This window comes from Lutra lutra, chromosome 10 (genome assembly GCF_902655055.1).
Source record: "Lutra lutra chromosome 10, mLutLut1.2, whole genome shotgun sequence".
In the NCBI taxonomy this organism is placed as follows: domain Eukaryota; kingdom Metazoa; phylum Chordata; class Mammalia; order Carnivora; family Mustelidae; genus Lutra; species Lutra lutra.
The window spans coordinates 113,252,339-113,275,467 of record NC_062287.1 but is presented as its reverse complement, the minus strand read 5'-3'; the positions used below and the strand labels follow the sequence as shown (position 1 = coordinate 113,275,467).

Here is a 23,129-nt window from a genome sequence, read left to right as displayed (position 1 = left end):
GAACTACATCGGTCTGTTAGATGGGGCTTGTCAACTGTGTCGCTGAATCCTTCGTGCAGCCGGCGCTCCAGGAATAGCAAGTAGCTTGAATCAGACCTGCTCTCCACAGAAAAAATACGTATCTTTCCGACTTCCTAAAGGAACCAGGCAGAGCCTGATGGGATTCAAGGCAAGGACAAAGCCTAGGGGCTCTGATCCTGAAGGTCTCCAGCCCCTGCAGCGGGGCGGCCCCAGTGCCAGCAGCAGCTCCATCCTGGTGGGCTCAAGCGTCAGAGGGCGGAGTTTGGGGGGAGGGAGGAAACCCCAGGTAGGAAAGGGCCACAGAGATGGGAACAATCTGCATTACCTCACCCCGGATCCAGGGTTCCTGACCCCCTAACCTAAGCGTGTGCAGGAGGAAACCCAGGAGCCTGGATGGAGACGATGGCAGGGACCCTGAATTAGCTGGGAGCTTTCAGAAGAGGCTCACCAAAGCGTCACCAGAGCCTGGAGTCTGAGCCCCAGCAAAGCAGGGATCTGGTACCCACCTAGGGCATTTGTCACAACCCCAGAAGGGCCATGGCCTCAGAGCACAGACTGTGACCCAAGATGAAGTCTCAGGACAAAGCAAGGTGTGAGTCAAAGGCTTTGCCCGTTCCAGAAGCGTGGGCAGTAAGTAAAGGGTCTGCTCCAACCAAAGCTGTGCTAGAACACCGAGGGCCGCTTGGTACCCACAGACTTGACAGGTGGGCAGAAATGGACCCGCTCCTAACAGCCACAGAATACTTGTATTTGGCCGAGACAGAATAGATCATCTGAATGTCCCTAAAACCACTGGAATTGAAACTTATTTGACGAAGCCAATATTGTCTCGGTATCAAAACCAAAGACAGTGCAAATCCATTTCAACACCTTCAGAAGGTGTAAGTCTTCTAGAAATTTTTTTATTTGGACCTAAATGGAAATTAGAAAAAAAAATTAAAATACGTAGAAAAGCCTCCAGATATTTGATATTTGATATTTACCCCCAACTGAAAAATAGGAGTTATAAGGGAAATTAGAAAACATGGGAGTTAAAGAAAAATGAAAATAGGGCGCCTGGGTGGCTCAGTGGGTTAAGCCGCTGCCTTCGGCTCAGGTCATGATCTCAGGGTCCTGGGATCGAGGCCCGCATCGGGCTCTCTGCTCGGCAGGGAGCCTGCTTCCTCCTCTCTCTCTGCCTGCCTCTCTGCCTGCTTGTGATCTCTCTGTCAAATAAATAAATAAATAAAATCTTTAAAAAAAAAAAAAAAGAAAAATGAAAATAAAAACACACCATCGTGGGGTGCGGTTACTGCTTAGAAGGAAATGAATCGCTTACAGGGTCTATTTTAGCAAAGAACAAGGATTTAAAATACATTCCCACTTAACCGACTTCAGTAGGAAAGTCAAAACTGAGAGCAGATGCCAGTGCAGTACAAGGCATGAAAGTAATAGAGAAAATTAGCAAGCGCACGCAGAATCCCGGGCAGCGTAACGAGGAAAAGAAGGACGCACAGCTCAGGGCCATCTGCCGCTGGCGGCCCACGCGGGACGGCCGCCGAGCTCGTGGCCGGAGAAGGTCCTTAAGGCCCCCGAGGGGCAGAGGGCAGACTGTTGGGAGCAGCGGGGACCATGTCTCCCTCCAGGTGGGTTGGCTTGCTGGCAGCCCCTTACCATGTATCAGGGTGTCCTAAATTGGGGAGGTGGGGTGTTCCGCTGGGACGCAAACCCCTGGCATCCAGGAGCCTGGGTCAGCCATGGAGGAGGAGGGCGAAATCTGAAGAAAATAAAGACCAAAGGAAGTGGAGGGACTGATGCGCTTTGGGGGTTAGGGCGCGGTTGGTGAGAGGGGCCGCCTCGCCGCAGGGGCACCGGGAGGCAGAGGAAGCAGGGAGCACGGGGAACCCGGGTGAGGCCGGAAGCAGCCTTGTCTTCATCAGCAAATGCTGTGGACAGTCCCAGGAACTTCAGCGTGGGAGCGGACAGCGCCCCGAGGTTTGTCCGCGGGCCCCCACGCGAGCCAGCCGCCCACCCTGCAGCCCCGTGGGCGCATCTCGGTTGGGCAGTGTCAGGCCGATGGGGGAAGGCTGTTTCCCACCACGGCCGCACCACATCGCGTCCCCAGCAGCCAGGCTCCAGGGCTCGCGCTGCCCTACCCCTCCTCTGCGCAGCCCTCCTTCCTGACCGTAACCGTCCTGGCAGGTGCCAAGTGTTCCTTCCTGAGGCTCCAACTTGCTGAGGGCGTGAGCTTGCTGGCCATGCCTGCGTCCTCTGTGGAGAAACGTCCAGGACGAGTTCAAGGTTAATCTGAACATTCCCGGGTCGCACGTGGGGAGAAGAGCTTCTTTATGCCTTTCCTGCTGTCTGAATTTCTGCGCTGGTCCAGGGTTCGCCCTTTCTCCAGCGCCTCTGTTCTGTTTTCTTCCTGGCTTTTTTACTGACTCTGTGCATCGTGTCTTTGCTATTAAAAAGGTTCCAAACCCATTGTCCAGTTTGCGGCTTTTCCTTGAACCCGTTTCTATGGTGCCTTTTGACGAAGGGAACCTGCAGAGGTCACTAGATTTAAAGCGGTAAAATACATCAATTCTATTTGCCTTTCAGGTTCGGTTTCAGAGATCGTTTCCTGTCTTAGGTCATGAAAACACTCTCCTATGGTCTCTTAAATGTTTGGGACACAGATGCACACGAGGGGCCGTGCACGTTTCCTTCCAGCCGCGCGGATATCCTCTAGTCCCTGCACCACGTTCTCGAGTGCCTGGGCTGTGGCCGTGTGGCCCCATGTCCCTTGTTCAATCAGTATGGCCTTGCCCCTCCTGTCCCTTTCCGTTGCTTCCCAGATTTCACAGTTGGTTTATCAATTCCCACCAAACACAGGTGCGAATTTTGATCCAAACTGCTTTTAGTCTCTTTGGGGAAGAACGGGCATCTCTAGGGCATGGAGGGCGCAAACAATAGAGGTGCCTCCATCCGGCCACGCGTCCGTCCGACCGTTGCAGTGAACATAGCGCGGTGGAGGACACGGCCCGTGCCCGCGCTCAGGCCGAGTCACAGGCTGCGGCCTCGCGAGTCCCCGTCCCCACTCGCTGCAGCCTCTCCTTGCTACCCAGTAGCCGCTCGCCATAGATACGGGTGATTCTGATACTCCCCTCGCTGCGTTCGCCGCGATCCTGGTGGGCACGTGTCACCCACTGGCACCAGAGCAGGTCATCACAGCAGGGGCTGTCCAGCGTCGCATTCTCTTCTCGCTGCACGCGGGGCCGCTCCTCGTCAGCCGGAGCGGGGTAAAGTCGCGCACAGTCCCGCGCACAGACCTGCGGTGTGCGGCGCCAAGCGGCCGACAGGCACCTCGCGGAAGCCCGACTGCCCTCCGGCAGGAAACCTCTCCGCCCCTCCACGACGCCCACTCGGGTCCCTCTGCGGTTAAGGCACGCCAGGCCACCTGCCCCCACGCTCCCACTGGTCCGTCCCAAGCGGCCCCGATCCAAGTTCCGTCAACAGTAAGTGTAAATGAGTTTCGTTTGCTCTGAATTTAGCAGATGCTAATTTTCATCTGGCTTCGTCCACCCAAAATAACCATCCCTGGTGTCGGTGGGCGCTGTGGCCGGTGATCGATGGCCATCGTTGGAATCGAGGCGGCACAGTTTGTTCCATCAACAGCCGGGGGACGTCTGCGTTGTTTCCCACGTCCGGCCGCTGGGACTCGGCTGCCCTGACTGTCCGCGGAAGAGGTCTTCTGAGGACGTGCACAGACACGTTTCTCCCGTAAGTTTCTAGAATATGCGGCCACGGGAGAGGTGAGTGTGTGACCTTACGGAGAACGGCAAGACCGTTTTCCCGTCTGGTTGTACCCGGTCGTGAGTTATTTAGTCACTGATTTCCCCAGCTGCGTCCCGTGTGACATTTTCAGAAGCGGACAACACGGGTACCGAATGTCCTGGTTGAACTTCCGGAGCTGCTTAGGCAGAGCTTTCCTCCTGCACACCAAGCTGCAGACTTTGAAAGCGTGTGGTTGGCTCACGTGCGACACACACCCGCGCGCGGTCCCCACACGGAACCTGCCCACCGGCCCCAGCATGTCTCTACGCCCTCGCGGCGTCCGTTCCCCCCTCCCAGCCCGTCCCAAAGCGACACCCGGTCTTCATCGCGTGCACCGCAGAGGTTCTCTCTGATGTCGTTTTCTCACGTCCTTGAGGACCATCTGGTGTTTCTCCTCGTGCAGCTCTGTGGCCGGTAAGTCCTCCCAACTTCATCCGAAAGCTCTTAGTTCACTCCCGGTTCCGAAGGCTGCTTTCACCGGGCACAGCGTTCTGGGTGGCCGGCGCGTGTCTATCAGAGACGTCCTCCATCGTCTTCTGGCCTCCGTGGTTCAGGCGAGTAGTAGTTACACGTGTCTGTACCGTTGGCCCCACTATGCAGGGTATCATTAGATATGATTTTCTTTGTATATATCCTGACTGACATTCACTGACCTTGAACTTTAAAGTCAATGTTTTTCTGTCCGGTTGGTGAATTTTCACCCATTTTTCTTTAAATATTTTTTTCTGTGACTTTCTCATCTCTTTTCTCTTGGGGATTCCAACTACACTCACACCAGACTGTCCAATGTGTTCTGATACGTCTCTCTCTCTCCCGATCGTCGTTGCTGGTCTGTCTCTGGCTGCACGGACCCCGTCTTCTGTCGTTGTGTAACTGCCAATAAGGCCATTCGGGAACTTATTCCTTTCAGGTCATGGTTCTTTTGAGTTCTAGAATTTCCACGTGGTCCTTTCCGGTCTTAATTCCTCTTTGGCATTTTCCTTATGTCCTCGTATCAAGACTGTACTTCCCATCGTGAACATATTTGTGATAGTTGCTCCAAGTGTGTAAATCCGAAACCTGGCTCATTCTGGACTCTGTTCCCATTAACTGCTCTTTTTACGGATGCTGGGTCAAATTTAAAGTTAGAAATTTTTGAATTTTAGGTCTTGCCTACCCGGACATTTTTACTGTAGACGAGCCTGTTACGGTGGGCAACTCTGCTTCTGTGACGCTGGCTCTGTTGGATCCCCATCTACGTGAGGTCCAATAGCACTCGTTCAGGGTCTGGCTCATTTAACCAAGCGTAACGTCCTCCAGGCTCATCCATCTCACCACGAGCAGAAGGACAGCCTGACTTTTCACAGCTGAATAGTATTCGCCTGTGTCCCTGTGTCACGTGTTCTTTCTCCGTTCATCCGCCAGTGGACGGTTGGGTGCTTTCCCTGTCTTGGCTGTCGTGGGTGATGCTGTTGTGAACTTGGCTGTCGTGGGTGATGCTGTTGTGAACGCAGGAGTGCAGATCTCTCCGACATCCTGCTTTTGTTTCCTTTGGGAAAATACCCAGAAGTAGAACGGGGGATCACGTGGTATTTCTATCTTTAAATTTTGGGGGGACCCTGCGTGCTGGTTTTCACAGTGGCTGCACCAGCTTGCATCCCCCCTGAGGTGCTTGAGGCTCCGTTTCCGCATGCCCTGCCCACACATGCTGCTTTTCATCTGTGCTCTAGCCGTTCTGACAGGGCGTGAGTCTCAGCGCGGCCGTGCTGTGTACTCCTGGGGGCGAATGACGTCCGGGAGACTTGCATTATCCGTTGGCCATCTTCATGCTGCCTTTGGAGGAACGTTTACTCAGGTCCTTCATCCATTTTGAAATCACGTCCTGTGTTTTCTTGCTGTTGAGTGTTTGCTGTATTTTTAAAGGATATTTTCCATGAGTATAGAATTCTCGGCCAGTAGATTTTGCTTCAGTCTTTGATGAAATCCCTGCATTTTTGTGGGGTTTGTTTGTGTTCCTGTTTGTTCGTGTCTCCGTTGCTCCCATGCTGGTGATCTGCCTTTCTCAGTCGGCCCTCTTGACGGTTTTCTCTGTCATCAGTAATTGTAACATGTCTACCTGCCACGGTTTGCTCCTTTCTTTCTTTCCTTTTTTTTTTTTTTTTTTTTTTTTGACTTTTTAGGGCTTCCTCAGTCTCTGGTCGGGTGCTGAGGTCCGTTTCGCAGAGTCTCGGCCGCCTCCCCTTCAACCATTGCTTGGACTCTGTCCACGCGCGCTGGCACGTTTGACGTCTCCGTCACGTCCCGTCCAGCTCTTCTGTTCTTTTCTGTGTTTCTTACAGCCATTTCGTCTTTCTTCCACTATAAGAATTCCCACTGAAGCTGCGTCTAACTGCTTTGGGTCCGTCCAACCACCACTGAGCTGTCTGTGCTTTCTTAATTCTGGAAATCCCATTAGAGCCTTTTTCACAACTTCTCATTTTCTGCTGAATTTCTCCCCTGGTTCCTTACATTCCTGAATCTCCCGACCTGAGCGTTATCGGTCATATTAGAGACACCTCCAGCATCCACTCTCGCGGGTCGGTTCTGATGGTTCTTCCTCGGCAGTTGGACCCCACAGTCGTCCACGAACGCTCCCTTCCGACCACGTTCCAGGCCCGCTGCCCGGAACATCCAGCGGGGGACGAGGAGCTCTGGGGACAGCCCCACCTCCAGAGGGGATTTTCTTCTGCAATTGCTGGCGACCGAACTAAAGACGATCACTTTTGTTCAGGCAAGGGCTGAACCCACGCCCAGTGAGACCCACTCGGAGCGGTCTGCTTCAGCGCGTCTCCGTCCCTGCGGGTGACTCTCCAGGGTCCCAACCAAAACCTATGCTTCTCACCAGGGTCTCTGAGATGCATCTGTCCCTCCCGCCGTGGGAGACAGCTCACAGCTCTCCTCAACTTCTCAACCTTCCAGCTGCAGACACCGCCGTAGGAACGCGGAGTCTCCCGAAGCAAAAACGTGGTCCCAGAGTCGACTCACCTGCTTCTTCTTCCCTCTTTGGCTCTAGCTTGGACAGATAAATGAGCGTGATGAGCCTCCAGTGTCTTGAAAAGGTCATTGAGGACGTCCCCACCGCCCCCACCACCGGTTTTTCTACTTGTTCTCAGCAGCAGAGTTGGTCAGAACGATTTACGTGGCCATTTCCAGATGCCGAGTTCCTCCTTTATTATTATTTTTAAAATCCTCTGCAGACTGCCCTTATTTCTGGAAAACCCAGCTGTCATGTTCGAAAGGGTCATAGTTCCCGCGTGTGGCTGTTTTGCGTGGGGAGTACTTAAACCTGCTGTTCTGCATTTTGTTAGGGTAAATGTTTCAGGCGCCCCAGGCTCTGGCAGGTCAGTGAGTGAGCCTCAGCCCCATCCAGAAGGTTCTGCCAGGCTCACTGATTTGGGGCCCTGCAGGTGGGGAGCAAGGAGGGCTCCTCCCAGTAGGTTCAGGGCAGAACCCGCCCCCCCCACCGCCCCAAGCCCAGTCGGGCTGGCGGCAGCACTCGGCCCCTTGTAGGCACAGGACTGAGGGCACTGTTTGCCGGCCGGCTGCGAGTTGTGTCAGGTCTCTCGCCACGAACTACTCTGACGTCCTCTTCTGGCACCGGCTGACGAACAACCTCTGCCGTTAGAGGCCTCGTGAGAGTAACCTGAGTCCACCTGGGGAATCTCTATTTTTAAGTCGAACTGATTGGCAGCCTAACCATGTTTGCAAAATCCTCTTTGCCAAATAACAGAACACCAGCATAGTAATGATTTTGGGGGGGGGTGGTATTCACGGTTCTGGGAATTAAGGCAGGAAATCTAGGCAGTGGAGCTGGGGGTTGAGGGAGGGATCTTAGGGCTCAGCCCGCTGCTGCCACTGTACCACGGAAGAAGCCACAGATGGCGTGTGAACAAATGTGTGGGGGCCCTATTCCAATAAAACTTTATTTACAAAAACAGTGGTGAGCGGGATCTGGCCAACGGCTGCTCTGGCTCGCTGATTCCTGGTCCCAAAAGTGTCACCAGCAGCTGCTAAAACCATGAGAACCCGTGATGGGGGACCTGAGGGCAGGCGGCTCTAGCTGGCCACACCCCACCCACTGACAGTGGAGGGGACACACCAGCCCTCAAGTGCCTTCCACCTCTGAAGCAGTCTTGCCGAAAAACTTGACCTCAAACCCAACGGGTCTAATGAGAAACACAGAGCATGGAAAGACATCCATGAAGTCCAGGATGCTGGAAACTCTGTAAGACCCGCGAGCTTGTTCCTTCAACAAATTAATGGCAAGAATGATGGAGGGGGGGCTTATTGACCAAAAGAGGGGCCCAGAGACAGAGCAGCTGTGCCCACGCGAGTTCTGCAGGGGTCTAGATGTAAAGAAGCCGCCCTAACCCACCCAGTGGCCACGCGGGAAAGTGTGATGACGTGTCTGGGCAGGATGGTGTGTGTCCGGGGCTTGCCTGAAAGTCTCCTGGACAGTGAGTCGAGGGGTATAGCTGGGACCAGACTGGCTGCTAGAGGACAGTGGCTGAGTCAGGGTGAGAGTCCTCATGTCGGTGCTCTGGTCTGTGTGCGAGATTCTCCAGCTGCAGCAAACGGTCTTAGCGGGCCGGGTTGTGGTGGTGCTGGGATTACTGGGGAAGTCAGGCCCACCCTGTTAGAGGACCCCACGGGAACAAGGGTCGGCGTGGGGGCCGGGAGCTCCCCTGGACCACCAAGTGTTTGTGAGTCTCAGGGACCCTTTCCATCCATATGTGCCCAAGCTGTTCCCACCCGAGGGAAGTCCACGGGCTCCTGAAGCTAGTGACCATCACTGGGGCCTGTGCGGTGGGCCTCTAGGCCCCTCACTGGCTGCGGGCCCCATGGCAGGCCCTGCTCCGCCCGGTGCTAGGGTCCAGGGCAGGCTCGCCGCTGGCGCTGTAGCCTCCAGCAGCCTCTGCAGCCTCCAGCAGCCTCTGCTCTTTTGGGAATGGCCTGGATGCTTGTGGGACCTTGTCGCATCCCACCTGAGTCACCCTGGGCACAAAGTCCCAGCCCAGCCTGGGTCAGAGCCCAGGCTGTGGGCAGAGCTGCTATGGCCCGTGGACGCCAGCTTCCACGTCCCCCATCCCACGGTGTCCCCTGCAAGGACAGGTGCTTCCTGCTTCCCCTGCCTTCTCTCTTGCTGAGTGTGCCAGGGTCTCAGGCTGGTCAGTGGTGTTCCCAAATCTGCCTGGCCCTCAGGCCCACACCCCATTCTGCCAGGGTAGAGACATGTCCAGGGGCCTCAGAGCTCTCCTGGTTCTTGGTGAGTCGGGCAGCTGGGCAGATGAGGTCCTGCGTCTTCACCTGGCGGAGTCATGGGGGACCGGCTTCAGGAGCGCCCATTCCCCATGGCAGAAGGTCCTGGGAGAACAGCTTGGCAGTGGTCCTTTTGTCAGGACCCCGAGATCAGCAGAGTCCGTGGGCACAGACTCCCGAGCTCTGCTTTCGAGCTGGCCCCAGGCACGTCCAACCTCACCCCTCCTCTGGGCCTCGGGCCTCCAAAACCTCTGGCCTCAGGAGTCGCCCCTCATGAGACTTGGTTAAGGCAGGGAGTCGGACACGGGGGACAGACGGGGGAAGCAAGGGGAGGGTGGCGTAGTCGATGGGGTCTGAGGTCAGCCCCTCCAGGCCGGGCCCCGGGCCCTGTCCTGCGACCCATGGCCTCCCAAACCTGCAGCCTCAGGGGGAACCAGCCCTTGGCTCGCTTGGGTTGAGCTCATCCTAGGCCATCTCCAGGCAAAGCTAGCACAGGGACGAGCAGTGGGGTAAACAGGGAGGGGAGCCAGGCACCTGTTGGGGGTCCCGCGGCCAGATGCAGCCCTGTGGGTTTGCACTGCTGCCTCTAGGCTGGGCGTCTGCTGGTCCTTCGGCCTGCGGCCCACACCTCTCCCTCCTCATCTCCTCTCCCATCCGTCCTTTGGGCCCCACCTGGGGCAAGCCAGGCCTCTCCTGAGAGCAGGGTCCCCTGCCCATGGGCAGGCTGTGCCCCGATCAGCTGCAGTGTGGGCCTGGGCCCAAGGTTGATGAGCTACACTGTGGGGTGGGCCTGGTTGGACCCCGGGAGTTCCTTTCCCCAAGGTCAGGGTCAACATAGCAGTCTCTTGCTCCCTGGCCTGGGGCAAGAGTCCCAAGGGGCTACTGGAAGCCAGAGTCTGGAGGCGGGGCTGGGAGGCGGGCGTCAGAGCGAGAAGCACAGTCCAGGACCAGGGTGGCTCTTGGCCGGTAGACATGGCAGGAGCATGAGGGGCTGGGGGGTCAGACAGAGAAAGATGGGGCTGGAGGCTGGGCAGAGGGGCCTCTCCCCACCCCACAGGGATGCTGGGTGCTGGCCATGTGAGACCCACGTGCACTGCCTGGGACCCAAGGCTGTGGCCCAGTGGCTCGAAGCAGGGGTGGAAACAGCTAGAGAAAAGCGGGCAGCTGGGTCCCCATCATACCCTGGCTGGAAGGCCGCCTGCTCATGGCCAGAGCAGCGGTGGCTGGTGTCTGTGTGTGACTTGCAGCTGGGCAGAGCGGTGGGCCTGAGCCGGTGGCCTTTGGGGGACCAGGACTCCCGCGCCCAGAGCAGGTTTGCGTGTCGGAGATGGTGAGAAGGCTGACGGACGAGCTGTTCGTAGCGTAGCCTGGGGGGCCAACATCGCTTCTGAGCATCAGCTCCCCTCAAGAGAGCATGTGCCTGTGAGCACCAGTACCCCTGTGCCCAGGCTCCACGGCCCCCAGGCTGGCCGCAAGGGGACTCCTCGTACCCGAGGGAAGGGGCCTGGAGTGTCTTCCCCTGGTCCTCACGGCCTCCCCAGCCCCGCTGCCCCAGTTGGCCCACCACCGTCCTCACAGCCTCTGCCCCAGGCCGCTCTCCGCCTCATGACCCCACTTGCACCCCCAGGAGCTGTTCCTCCATCTGTGAGCAGATGGGAACCCATTCTGGCAGTCCCCAGGTCTGGGCCCTGGAGAGCATCCCTGTGCCTCCCTGGCTCCTTTCTTCTTCCCTCCCAGCAGCACAGGGACTCCAGCCCTGGCCTGCGATGCCTCCATGTCCAGGACGTAAGTGGCCCTCGGGCTGGGGGGCTAGAGGGAAGGCCTGAGATCAGGAAATCAAACCTCTTTCCACGGCGACCCAACTCTCCCGGGGTCCCAGCCGGCCGGGAGGTCTCAGGGTGAAGGGCGGCTTGGGCAGTCTCCGGTCAAAGCTTTCTGCTCAGACCGGGCCCCCGGGGGGTCTGTGATCCGGGAAGAGGGTCCCCGAATGGCACCTCTACGGGGACGGCCCCCAGGATGGACAGTTTTGGAGGCTCAGGGTCCCAGGACGGGCCTCTGGGAAGAGGGTAAGGCTGCGGCCTGTGCTGAAGGGGCCCGGCGAGAGTCCTGCATACGGAAGGGGGCGCCCACACGCCTGCCAGGGCGGCCAGGCCAGGGCCGGGCGGCAGGCGGAGTCAGGCTGGGCGGGTAGGGAGGCAGCACAGGGTCGGGCGGGAGCGGGAGGTCAGGCCGCCTCCAGGAGCGGCCAGCGGACAGCAGGGGGAGCTTGGAACCTGACTGATCTGGCCCTGCCCGGCCACCGCGCCACCTAGGCCCTGGCCCGACCTCATGGACCAGGGCGCACCGAGGGGCCCAAGAGGGGGGACCCGTGGGGAGGGTCCCAGGCCAACTGGCATTCCCCACGCTCACCTGCAGAACACCAGCTGCGTGCTGGGAGAGAGGCCAGGGAGCCCCCGACACGTCTCACAGACAGCCCAAACCTGGGTGAGGGCTGGGTGGGGAGAGCTGCTGGCCTGGGGAGCAGACGCTCTGGGCCTGGAATGGGCTGCACAGGGACTCGGATGGCCGTGGGGGCTTGGGGTCCCTGGCTCACTCCCTGCGTCTATAATGAGGCATCACAGTGCTCGCCACAGTCCACATGGCGGAGCTTCCACGAGTGCTGAGGTGTGCAAGTCACTGGAGGTCAGTGTCCCTGGTCACTGTACCCAGCCCACAGGGGTGTCCCACCAGCCCACAAACCCGGGAGATGGTCCAGAAGGGGGTACAGCTGTTGTCAACCTGTCTATAAGCCCTCCCAGGGCCCACGGCCGGCACTGCCCTAGGCTTGGGTCCCCGTGACCCAGGGTCTCCCCACGATCTCCCCGAACATTCTTAAGAGTGGGGTTCTGTGCTTCTGGCCAGAAACCCGGGTGGGCCTGCCATAGCCCTGGGGACTGGGGGGTGTCAGTGGTGGTGGGAACAGGGTGGGTGGCCCGGCTTTGAGCTCTGAGAGAGTGGGAAGGGGCAGGCTGGGAACCACAGAGAGTGAGCGAGGCAGGTGAGGACAGCAAGGCATGTGAGAGCCAGCACGCTCCAACCTGGACCCGTGGGGTCCCAAGAGAAGGGTCCACCCAGAGATGCCCCAGAGACTACAAACCATCCTGCCCCTACTCCCCCAACCCTGGAAATCCAAATCCAAAAGCCAGGACAAACCTGGCTCATACCCGGAGAACACAGGCCTGTGGGCTCCCCTGCTGACGCCCAGGGAGCCTGCATGTCCCAGACCCGGTCTCTCCCACACAGGGGCCCCAGGGGGTATGTCTGCTTCCTGGCTCACATGGGGAGCCCAGAGAAGTGGGGAACCCTCTGAGCAAGAAGAGGTCACATGCACATTCCCTTCCTGCTCCTGACATGGGCAGGGAGACAATGGAGGCAGAGCGAGGCCCCCCCAGAGACAGCCTAATGAGGACGGGGCTCTGCAGCAAAGGGCCCATCTTCCCGGGGACCCCACAGCCCCCAGGTGGGGAGGTGGCTGACCAGGCGACCAGGGCTGCGGCCTCCAGAGATGATCCCCACCTCTGCCCGAGCAACCTCGGCTTCCAGCCCTGGCCTGGGACCCCGGGCCTGTGCCCCATGCAGGGGGGACAAGCCTGGCAGCCAGATTGCCCCCACCCTTCCCGGCAGGAAGCGGCGGGCTTGGTGGAGGGGTCTGGAACGTGCATGCCGCCATTCCTGCTGGCAGCCTGTCCGGGACATGCCCCATGTACGGAAGGCTTTGATCGCGTGCTCCCAAACCGAGGGTCCCCACTCTCCCCTCCCCACGGCCACCCCCGCCCCTGGCCCACGGGCGGCCAGTGCCAGCAAGACCAGCGTTTGCGTTGGCCTTCAGCCAAACCCCGGAATGTGCCTGCCGGCTGCACATGGCTGTTCTTGGAACAGGCACGACAAAGCACAGACTGTCTTTGAGACATGGGTGGGCGGGGGCCCAGAGCCACGCATGAATAGGGCACAGACGTGCCGGGACAAGATGAATGGGCTCACACAGGACGGACACCCATGAATGGGCCGCAGGCGTCCAAAGACGCGGTGGAACTTGGACCTGGCCAGTGGGGCCCAGGACCCGGGGACACGAGCCTACGTGAGGTGTGGGGTGTAGGCCGCTAAGGGTACGCACTGCCAAATCCCCAGGGACAGGGGAACAGAGCACCCCACACCCAGAGTCACGAGTGCACGGGATTCGGGCACTCAGCAGCGGGTATAGCGGCCCACAGCACCGTGAGCATCGAGGTATCCACGGTCAAGGCGCCGGTCACCCGTTCCTGGGTCCACGGGGTCCTGGCGTCGGCCATGCATGGTCATGGGGAGCCAGGACCCAGACCCTTGCAGGGTAGGGGTTGGGCCCCTCAGATACTCCAGGAAGTGTGGGGCTTCAGACCCCCAAGGAAAGGGCACAAAACCGTCAGGGGTTCTTCATGGAGCCATGCAGGAGCCGGGCACAGAGACCTTGGGATGGGGCCGAACGGGATCCTGCAGGCCAGACGCCCATGACGGGCCCCAGACGTCCGGGGATGGGGCCTGAGCCCCGGGATGTCGGCCTACGTGAGAGGCAGATGGTGAGGGGCTAGGCTGCCTGAGACCCTGATGACTTTGGGGTTCAGGGAGCCGCAGGAGGGAGCATGGGGGGCCAGCACCCCACCGATCTCCAACCGGGGGTGACGGCCCCAAGGCCCGGGAAATGGCAGAGCTCTGTCAGGCTGATGGTAGAAGTCTCGTTGCTGAGAGGTTCAGAGGAGTGGAGTACGGGCTGCCTGGGACCTGGGCCTTCAGGGGACAGTGCAGCCAGATTGGGAGATCGGGGGACGGAGGGCCAGGCCCATGTTCAGAGTCGGGAGCTGGGGTCCAGAGATTCGGGGTGGCAGGCCCCCATCTGTGTGGACAAGCAGGCTGCAACATGGGCAGCTCCCCAGAGCCACACAGACTCAGGGGGCCACCAGCTGCCTCATGCCAGGGTGACCTGGACTGGGGTTGGCAGAGCCAGAGGCAGCCGCCTCCCATGAGCCTGCTGTGACGTGCCTGGAGCCTGAGGCACCCGGATGCGGGACTCGTGGGATTCCAGGTCTGTTGTCCCCCAGCCCAACCCAGCTCAGAAAGGCTGAGGGGGTTGGACGGCAGAGAAGTCACCCCGACTCTCCAGGGAATGGGAACAGACCCCCGAGCCACAAGACAGAATCCACAAGGACAGGCGATGAGCTGCCAGCTGTAGAGGCTAAGGCACATGGGGTGGGCTGTCCAGCTTTTGGGGGGCTGAGCGGCCACAGGAACCCGGATGCTCCAGCTGAGGGTGCTCAGGACCCACATACTGGGTGTGGGACCCAGGTTCTCAGACTAATGGGCTCCAGAGCCCAGACACTCCATGTAATGGGGGCAGGACTCCTTGTTGAGGCTGAAGGGGTTCAGGACCCCAGGCTCATTGGGTGGGGGCCCAGCTCCCAGACCCCTGGGTGGCAGAGCAGACAGACAGCCCAGCACACAGAGAAACAGCACAAGTAGCCAGAAACAAGGGTGACATACATAGGCTGGGGGCGGATGGGGCCCAGTGTTCTGTCCAAGCCACAGGAATGAGGCCACCGGGCCTGGCCTGGCGCTTCGGCCTACGGGAGACATGTTAGTGGGGGATCCAGGCACCCGAGGGGCCAACGAGGGGGTATGGGCTGTCCAGGCACCTGATGACTGCAGGCCGGAGAGTCCTGGTATCCGGACCTCGGGTGAGAGGGGAGAAGGCTGCCTGATGCTCCAGGGGGCAGCCATGTCCCTCAGTACTCGCCCCAATGCCAAGGGTGCCCCCAACAAACAGAGAGCCTGAGAACAGGTGAAGGGACCCACCCAGAGCTGTGGAGGAACCAGGCACCGTGGTCCCAGAAGCCCTCGGGAGGGGCCGTCCGTGGGGAGGGGCACAAGCGGGCCCAGGAGGGCCCTGACGCCCGGGTTACGGGGAACCCCAGTTTTCTGACACGGGTCCACACGCAGCCACACAGTGAGGAAGACACGTGCTGACTTCCAGGCAAACGGGACCTAACTGACCGAGATCTGCCACGGTGTGAGGTCCACGTCCCCCAGAAACTGGGCTTGCCGACAGCACCGGGACTCCCAAGAGAAGGACATGGAGCTCTGGAGCCAGCACCAGGGCGTCAGTGTTCAGACGTGTGAGGCAGAGTGGGCTGCAGGCTCCCGGAGGCTCAGGTGTGGGGTTTGGGCGCCCCAGATGAAGAAGGCATAGAGAGCCGGCCTCTCAGCTCTGGGACACACGCCCGCAGAGAGCCAGCAAACGGGCACAGGGCACCCCACGCCACCTGGGGCCACACCGAGGAGAGCACCACGGGGCCAGGAGGAGTGGGGGGCGGCCGCGGGGTCAGCGTGGGCAGGGTGCGCACGTGCTGTCCTGGCACGTCCCGCGGTTCTGGGCCAGCAGCTCCCGGCTACCCCGAGCCAGCGTTTGCCATGAGTTCCAACCTCAAACATTCCCCAGGCAACCTCAAAGGAAGCACCCCCGTCCAGGAGCCCCGCCAGGGCCTCCATGTGGCCGCTGGCTGCCAAGCCGCCGTCTCGGGGGCCGCGGGGCTGGCCGGGGGCTGCCAGCTCTGTTTGGTTTTCCCCTTCCCGCCCTGGAGCCTCAGACGCCCGTCTCGCCAAGGAGGCGCCGTATCCTGAGAAAGGCACAAAGACCCTACAGTGGGGCTGGGGAGGGCCGCATGCGGGGGCCATGTGCTCGTTGCACGCCAGGACCCCACAGCACGTGTGGCCCCAGCGCTGCGTCCTCCCCCCAAAGTACGGGCCCCGGCCTACTCCCCGAGCACCCTGAGCACAGCCAGGGCTGCTCCTGGTCCCCGAGGGCCTAGCTGCTTCTGCCAAATCCCCCTCACTGGGGAGGACTCGGAGAAAGAGTGGAGCCCCGCACAGGGGGACGTGTCCCCAGAGCCCTGCGGTGCCTGACCCGCACGCCCGCCTCCCTGTGGCTGTGTCCCTGCAGCAGCCTCCCGGAAGCCCTGCCCGACCAGCCCGGCCGCCCAGTGCCACTGGCTGTCCTGTTAAGCATTAACCAGCTCCGTGCCCCCCGCGGCAGGAACAGGTTCAGAGAGACACCCTGGCCTGGGAGGGCCACTCGGGGCTGGGCCCAGGCAGGGACTGGAGCCAGGGTGACCAGACCAGCTGAGCTGACCAGAGCCATGCGGGAGCTGAGCTCACGGCCCCGCTGGCTCTGCTGGAGCAAGGGGCACAGGGGGAGGCAGGCCAGGACTTCTGGCCCGCTGGCCCGACAGGAGCTGAGACCTCTGGGGATGGGGCGGGCCCGATGCGGGGGTAAAGTGACCTCCAGAAGGTCTGGAAGCCCGGGCGCTGGCGGGACCAGGCAGGCTCAGACAGTCGCCTGATGACAGCACCGCCTGGCCGGGTCCCTGTCCGGCGCGCGCTGTGCGGTCCTGGCCACACCGTGGGCTCCCGGTGCCTGGCTTCAGCGGCTCCAGAAAGCCGTGCTCCTCCAAACCCAGAGTCCTCATGACTCAGGGCACCCTCGGAGTGTAGAACCTTCCCAGGCCAGGTCCAGCCTGACCTCCCTGCAGCTGCCCCTCCTCACGTTCAGCCCAAACAGGCTGTCACCCCCTCCCGCAGGGCCTCTGGGAGGAAGAGAGCCCAGCGTCCCCGGAAGGACCCCTGCGGGTGGCCTGGCACCCAGGTCTCGGGGAGGACCCTCCTCCCAAGGGAGTTCCCCAGTTCCTGAGGGCCAGCAGTTCCGGCCATGAGGTGGGGCTCCCCGAAGCCCGGCCTCTCACCCCCTCCCCCACCAAGACGACGGTCTCTCTTCCTGAGGCCTGGCCACGGCACCCAGCGAGGTCTTCACGTCCCCGGGGTAGAGAGAAAGGCCTGGAGGCCAGGCCAGCCCCAGAAAGTGCAGGAAGCAGGTGAGAATGAGACGCTTCTGGGGGTCTGTCCCCACCTGGCGTCTCAGGGGGCCTTCCTTTTCCCCAGGAGGAGGGCCCACAGGACAGACAATTCCAGTCAGACTGAAGGTGGAGGGGGGTGGCTGGCTTGGCTTTCAAGGGTGCCAGGCTCCAGGCCGCCATGGAGCCCCTCTGCCCGGGAGAGCCAGGGCTCCTGAGTGGATGAGGCAGGCTAGGTCCAGCACGAACCCCCAGGCAGGTCAGGTCGGAGGGCGGGGACTGACCCGGAGGGCTTCCTGGAGGAGGTGGGGCTCACGCAGGCCTTGAAGGGTGAGTGGGCCGGGGATGGGATGGAAGGGCCGTGGGAGCAGAGCCCGGACCAGGCAGGGAGGCGGCCAGGAGGCCATGCGGTCGCCACGGAGCCACGGGGTTGTGTCTGCACATGCAGGAGGGAGCGTCCCCGTCCCGCGTCTTGGGCCGGGATTCTATTCAGGAAGGACGCCCGCGGCTCCCTTTCCGGGCAGGAGAGAGGGACCTCCCCGCGGGGCCACCGGCGCCGGAGCAGAGGGGGACCCGGGGAGCTGCAGGCGGGAAGGCGGCCCCAGGCACTGATGCAGGAGAGCCCTCAGCCAGGCAGGCCCCGCAGTGGCTGCGGTTTCCCCCCACCCCCCACCCCCGCCCGGGGCGCCCCGCTTCCGCTTCCCCGAGTCCCGGGCTGGGTCCCACGGAGCCGGCGGCGCCACCTGGTGGCTGTGCGTCTGCCTGAACCTTCACCACCGTGAGGACCTGGAGGTCCTGAGGGACCCTGTGCCCTCCCCCAGGCCTGAGGGTCCCGCAGCGCCTGTGACCGGCACCCCCCGGCGTCCCGGGACCCTTGGGGCCAGCTCCAGACATGGCCTGTGGTCCAGGGGTCCATCTTTCCTGGGGTGGCCGGGGAATCCTGCCAGGCGCCCGGAGTCCGTGCCCACGCCGCCCTGCCACGGGCGCAGGCAGAGGCACACGCAGGCACACCCGCTGACCTGTCCACACTCTCTCTCACACTCCCTCACTCACACACACACAGTCCGTGCTGACGTGGCTCCTGGAATTCTCAACCATGAACATCTCCCATGAAGCGACTTTAATTCCAGAAGACACGTGGGCTCTGGCATTCCAGAAAGTCTCGGCTGATTCTCGGTTCCATGGGGGAGCTGGGGGCTCTGGGTTGGGCCTCCGGCGTCCTGCTCCAAGGACCCCGCAGGACCTCTGCGAGCCCACAGGCCGCCTGCCGACCCCGGGGCCCTCCAGCAGCCACCCTGGGAAGTGGAGACGCCTGCGGCATCCTTCTGAGGACAGAGGCCAGGGGAGGCCTATGGGCCGCCCTGAGCACCCACACCCAACAGCAGAGGCTCCCCTAAAGGGAACCAGAATCAGCTCCGTCACTTGCGGGGCCCACGCAGAAAACATGCAGCCTTTGGTTCGAAATGGTTAGAATTTCAAGACAGCCACGGCGGCTTTAAACCAGGCCCAAGCCCCTCTCTCTGAGCACTGTTTCCTGCAGTGCGCGGGGTCCGCCTCCTCATCCCTTCTCGGGGCTGCGGCTCCCTGGCTGTCTGCTCCTCTCCCAGCTGCCTCCTTCCTATCTGTACAAGACCCCATGGGGACAACACATACACAGCCCCTCCAGGGTGACACGGCCAGGCCTGGGACGGGGGGCACCTGGGGCCTGGGCACTCTCAGAGCCAAAACTCCCTCCACTGAACTCTGAAGGCTCAGGTTGGTGCTGGGAGTAGGGTGGCCTCCGCCCGACATGCTGGGGAGGGGGCGTTGGTGCCGTGTGCATGGGTGTCAGGGCCATGTCCAGGTCCCTGGGTTGGGGGGTTGGCAGGCTCCAAACTTGGCTGCTGGGGTAGCTCAGGAGGAGCTAAGCAGGGGAGGTGCCCGTGGGTCTGGGGTCCCAGCAGGCCTGGGGACCTGTCGTGGCCTCCAGTACCCCCAACTCTGCGTCCCCGGTCCCTGGTGTGGGTGGGAGCAGCCAGCCCCGGCTGGCCAGGTGTGCTCCTGCCCCGGGCCCCCGGCAGGTTGGCTGCGCCGCGCCCCCTCCCTCCCACCCGCAAGAAGGATCGCAGGCGGCAGGTCTGGGCAGCGGCTGCTGAGTCAGTTTGCAAGGAATGTTCTGGCCGCTCCCAGCTTCACCCTGTCCCTGCCTGCCCCACCTCTCCCTGCTCCCCAGGCACTGCTGGCACGGAGCCCGTGCCGGGAACGCATCTCCAGCCCAGGCTTGCTCGGACAAGCTCTCCCGTAGCCGACCCCCACTCCTCCCCCTATGTGCCCCCGTGACCCCAGCAGAGCCCTGGCCCCCCAGAGCCCCCATCTCCTTGCTCCCTGAGCACTCCTAGGCTGGGGCGGTCCACCTGTGTGACTGACAAACCAGAGTGGGCCTGAGGTCAGGGCCAGGGATGAATCAGGACCCTGACAAAAGGGCCCAGGGCCCAAGGGAGGGAGCCCCAGAAAGAATGGGCTTTCCTGGAGGAGGGGGCTCTGTAATGAGGACACCTGGCCTGCTTGGCTGGGGCTGGGGGTTGGGGGCTGGGGAGGTGGCCAGGAGGCTGGGCCTGTGGCAGCCAAGCTGGCACTTTGGCCAGAGCCCAGCGCCTCCCTCCCCTTGGCTCCACTCGGAGCCCTTGCCCCTGGCTACCCCAGGCTGCCTCCTTGCCCAGGCAGACCCCGGGCCCGCTGCTGCTGGGCAGTGGGGCAGTGGGCCGGGGGCTGAGGGGCCAGCCCCAGAGGTGAGCCAGTCATCCCTGCTGTCTGCTCCCAGCCAGCAGGGAGGGAAGATGGGGCACCCCCTGGGCCCCCAAAGCTCCCCGGCCCCGGCCGGCACCACGGCTATACCCGGGCTCATTCCGGACCTCATCACCAGGCTCCCTTGTGAGTTGTGGGATCCCCCAGAGGCGCGTGGGGACGGTGGGCCCAGCGGGGGGCAGGTGCTGTCCAGGGAGGTGTCTCAGCTCCATTTCTGCGCCCCCTGCCCAGGGCCCTGCTGGGCAATCATTGCCATCGCTGTGGCTGCCGGCGTCCTCATGGTCTCCTGCCTCCTCTGTGCTGTCTGCTGCTGCTGCCGCTGTGGCCACAGGAAGAAGCCCAGGGACAGGGAGGCTGTGAACCTGGGCAGTCCTCAAGGGACCGCCAGCACCCACCTGGTGAGGACACCAGCGCTCCTGGCGCCCAGCTCCGGGCTGGGTCATCCCTGAGAGCAGCTCAAGGCCCAGCCTTAGGGCAGGCTCAGGCCCCAGCGATGGTCTGCTCTCCCCAGGAGCAGAGACAGGAAGGGCCCCCCCCTACACCCCCGCCACCGGTAGGAGAAGTGACAAGCCACGGTGTTAGGGAGGCAGGTGGGACTAAGGCCTGGAAGCCCTGAACGCCAGCCCCAGAGGTTGGTCCCGGGCCATGGGGAGCCACGGGAAGGTCCGGGGGAAGGCAGTGGTGCTCGAGGTGAGTCTGGAGATCAGTCCATTAAGCCCCATCTCACAGAACTGCACTGAGGGTATGAGCCCTTGCGTGGCCTGGCCTGGGCATCCCAGCAGCACTTGTCACCTCTCCCTGCCTTCCCCAGGTGCAACCGGATGTGGATACCTCAGAGACTGCCCCGGAGGACGCCCAGCACTGGGGGCGCCTGCAGCTCTCCCTGGAGTATGACTTCTCAAGGCAGGAGGTGTGCAGCCACGGGCAGGCCCAGAGGGTCTGCAGGTTCAGGGAGGGCTTGGGTGTCAGGCTGGCGCTGGGTGCGGGGCTGACCAGGGAGGGCCCCAGGCTGAGTCCCCTCGACTCCCAGATCAAGGTGGGCCTCAAGCAGGCCGCGGACCTGAGGGCCTATGGGCCGGGCGGCACGGCAGACCCCTTTGCCCGCGTCAGCCTCTCCACCCAGGAAGGGCACAGCCACGAGACAAGGGTGCACCGCAGCACGCTCTGCCCCGTGTTTCAGGAGACCTGCTGCTTCCACGTGCGTCGGGGCTGGGCGGGCGGGGGGGGGGCCCGGCCCGGGGAGGGGGTGCCCAGCTCACACCCGTGCCCACAGATACCGCAGGAAGAGCTGGCTGGGTCCACGCTGCGGGTGCAGGTGCTGGGCTCCAAGCGCTTCTCTGCCCCCGAGCCGCTGGGAGAGCTCAGCCTGCCGCTGGGCGCTGTCGACCCACAGCACGTCCTGGAGCAGTGGCACCAGCTGGGCCCACCGGGCGCCACGGAGGTGAGGCCACGAGCTGCGGGGCTCCAGCCTGTCCCTGCCCTGGTTGCCGCGGGGAGACTGAGGCCCCCCTCTCACCGCCCGTAGCCCGAGCCTTCGGGAGAGCTGTGTCTCTCGCTCCGCTACATCCCCAGCTCTGGCCGGATGACCGTAGTTGTGCTGGAGGCGCGAGGTCTGAGCCCGGGCCTGGCAGGTGAGAGCCGTGCGTGCCCTTCTGCGTAGAGAGGGGGCCCTGGGCTCGGCCCTCAGACCTGGGACACCTCGGATCCTTTCCTGCCCAGACCCCTACGTGAAGGTCCAGCTCATGCTGAACCAGCGAAAGTGGCAGAAGAGAAAGACGTCGGCTCGCAAGGGCACAGCCTCCCCCTACTTCAACGAGGCCTTCACCTTCCTTGTGCCCTTCAGCCAGATCCAGGTGGGCTGCCTGGAGGAAGGGGTGGGTGGGGAACCCCCCTTGGGGCCAAACCGACCGCTGTCTTTCTCTTCCCCCATGCACCTCTGCGGGCCTCCGCCCAGAGCGTGGACCTGGTGCTGGCTGTCTGGGCCCGGGGCCCACAGTTTCGGGCTGAGCCGGTGGGCAAGGTGCTGCTTGGTGCCCGGGCCTCTGGTCAGCCCCTGCAGCACTGGGCAGACATGCTGGCCCACGCCCGGCGGCCTGTCGCCCGGTGGCATCCCCTGCGTCCGGCCAGGGAGGTGGACCATGCTCTGGGCCTAAAGACCCGCCTGCATCTGACCTTGCCTGGCTCCCGGGACTGAGGTGGGGTGCTGTCCTGGCTTCCCGGGGGGGATGCCGTAATAAAGCCCTGTTCTTGCTGCGGCCGAGTGTCCTTCCTGAGCCCACAGACACCGTGGAGCCAGGGGCTCCTCCAGCACTGCTGCTGGAGAGGACTCCTTCCAGGGTCCTGGGGCCCTGAGCCTCTGACCCGTGTCTGACCCCTCAGTGGGGTGGAGGGGTCCCCTCTGGGGCCAGCAGGGATGGTACAAAGAGGCAGGCAGCCCTCCCTGGCAGTGGGGCTGCAGGGTCTGGGAGGGAGGCTGCAGCCGGCCCCATGGGGACACAAGGGGAAATCAGGAGGCATTTGGGGGGTGGTCACGGCCCAGGGAAAGGACCCCAACCCAAGGGGCCGCTTTAGCCGCCCGCAGGCCCCCCCCCACCACTTTCCAACGTTGGCTGCCACGGGCCTCCCCATCCAGACGGCAGGGGGCGGTAGATGTCTTCAGAAGCCGCTTTGGGCCTTGGGGGCTCAGCCCTGGCCAGGAATGCAGCTCTAATCCCCACACATCTGGACGGCTTTAGCTCCCCCTGACCCTCCCCACGGCCCATGAGGCCGGCAGGGCTGGGGCCACGCGCCCCCAGCTCAGAGGATTCCAAGTCATGGTCCTCCGGATGTCTCTGCTGGGTGGGGCGCCCGGGTGGGGGGTGCAGGCCTGGCCGGGGTGAGAAGGGCAGCAGTACAGGCCTGCCCGGGCAGCCAGGCGGGCCCCAGGCCCCTTGGGTCAGGGAGAGGTTCCCAGGCGGGTGGTGCCGCCATCCACGGGTTGAAGGACGGGTTCCGAGTGAGCCAGGAACCACCCCAGGGCAGGGCGTTCCGGCCGGCTGCACGTCCAGCACCCTCCCTCCCTCCTGTTCCTGGCTGGGGGGACAGGATCGCAGTCAGGGGAGGGCAGCCCCCACCCAGAGGGCCCTGGTCATGGCTGTGGGCCCCATTTGGGGGTCCAGGCCTTGCCCCCAAGCTGGAGCCAGCTTGGAGGAAGGAAGGGACGTGGCCAGCTCATGCCGGGGATCCCTGGCCCAGCTCAAAGCCCCGTGGGAGCTGCAGGGGAGCTGCTCCGGGCCCAGGAAGCCTGCCCCCCAGGGGAAGCGGAGGGGAAACTGAGGCACGCGCCCTGGCTTAGGACCT

The 23,129-nt window shown here is 62.4% G+C and overlaps 1 protein-coding gene across 6 annotated transcripts; it reads left to right on the top strand.

The window, feature by feature from the left end:
• The first annotated feature begins 16,920 nt into the window (after positions 1-16,920).
• SYT8 (synaptotagmin 8) lies at positions 16,921-22,041 on the top strand. 6 transcript variants are annotated; one of them, XM_047693401.1, is made up of 8 exons: positions 19,567-19,916; positions 20,022-20,188; positions 20,602-20,700; positions 20,821-20,988; positions 21,064-21,231; positions 21,316-21,421; positions 21,510-21,643; positions 21,745-22,041. In XM_047693401.1, the coding sequence occupies exons 1-8, from the start codon at positions 19,823-19,825 to the stop codon at positions 21,982-21,984; spliced, it is 1,176 nt and encodes a 391-aa protein (XP_047549357.1). In that variant the 5' UTR covers positions 19,567-19,822; the 3' UTR covers positions 21,985-22,041. The 6 variants fall into 6 exon arrangements, with proteins under 6 accessions (XP_047549359.1, XP_047549360.1, XP_047549358.1 ...); XM_047693403.1 differs by adding an exon at positions 16,921-17,027 and having other exon boundaries at positions 19,807-19,916; positions 20,602-20,988; positions 21,510-22,041; XM_047693404.1 differs by adding an exon at positions 18,624-18,761 and having other exon boundaries at positions 19,807-19,916; positions 20,602-20,988; positions 21,510-22,041.
• The last annotated feature ends 1,088 nt before the right edge of the window (positions 22,042-23,129 follow it).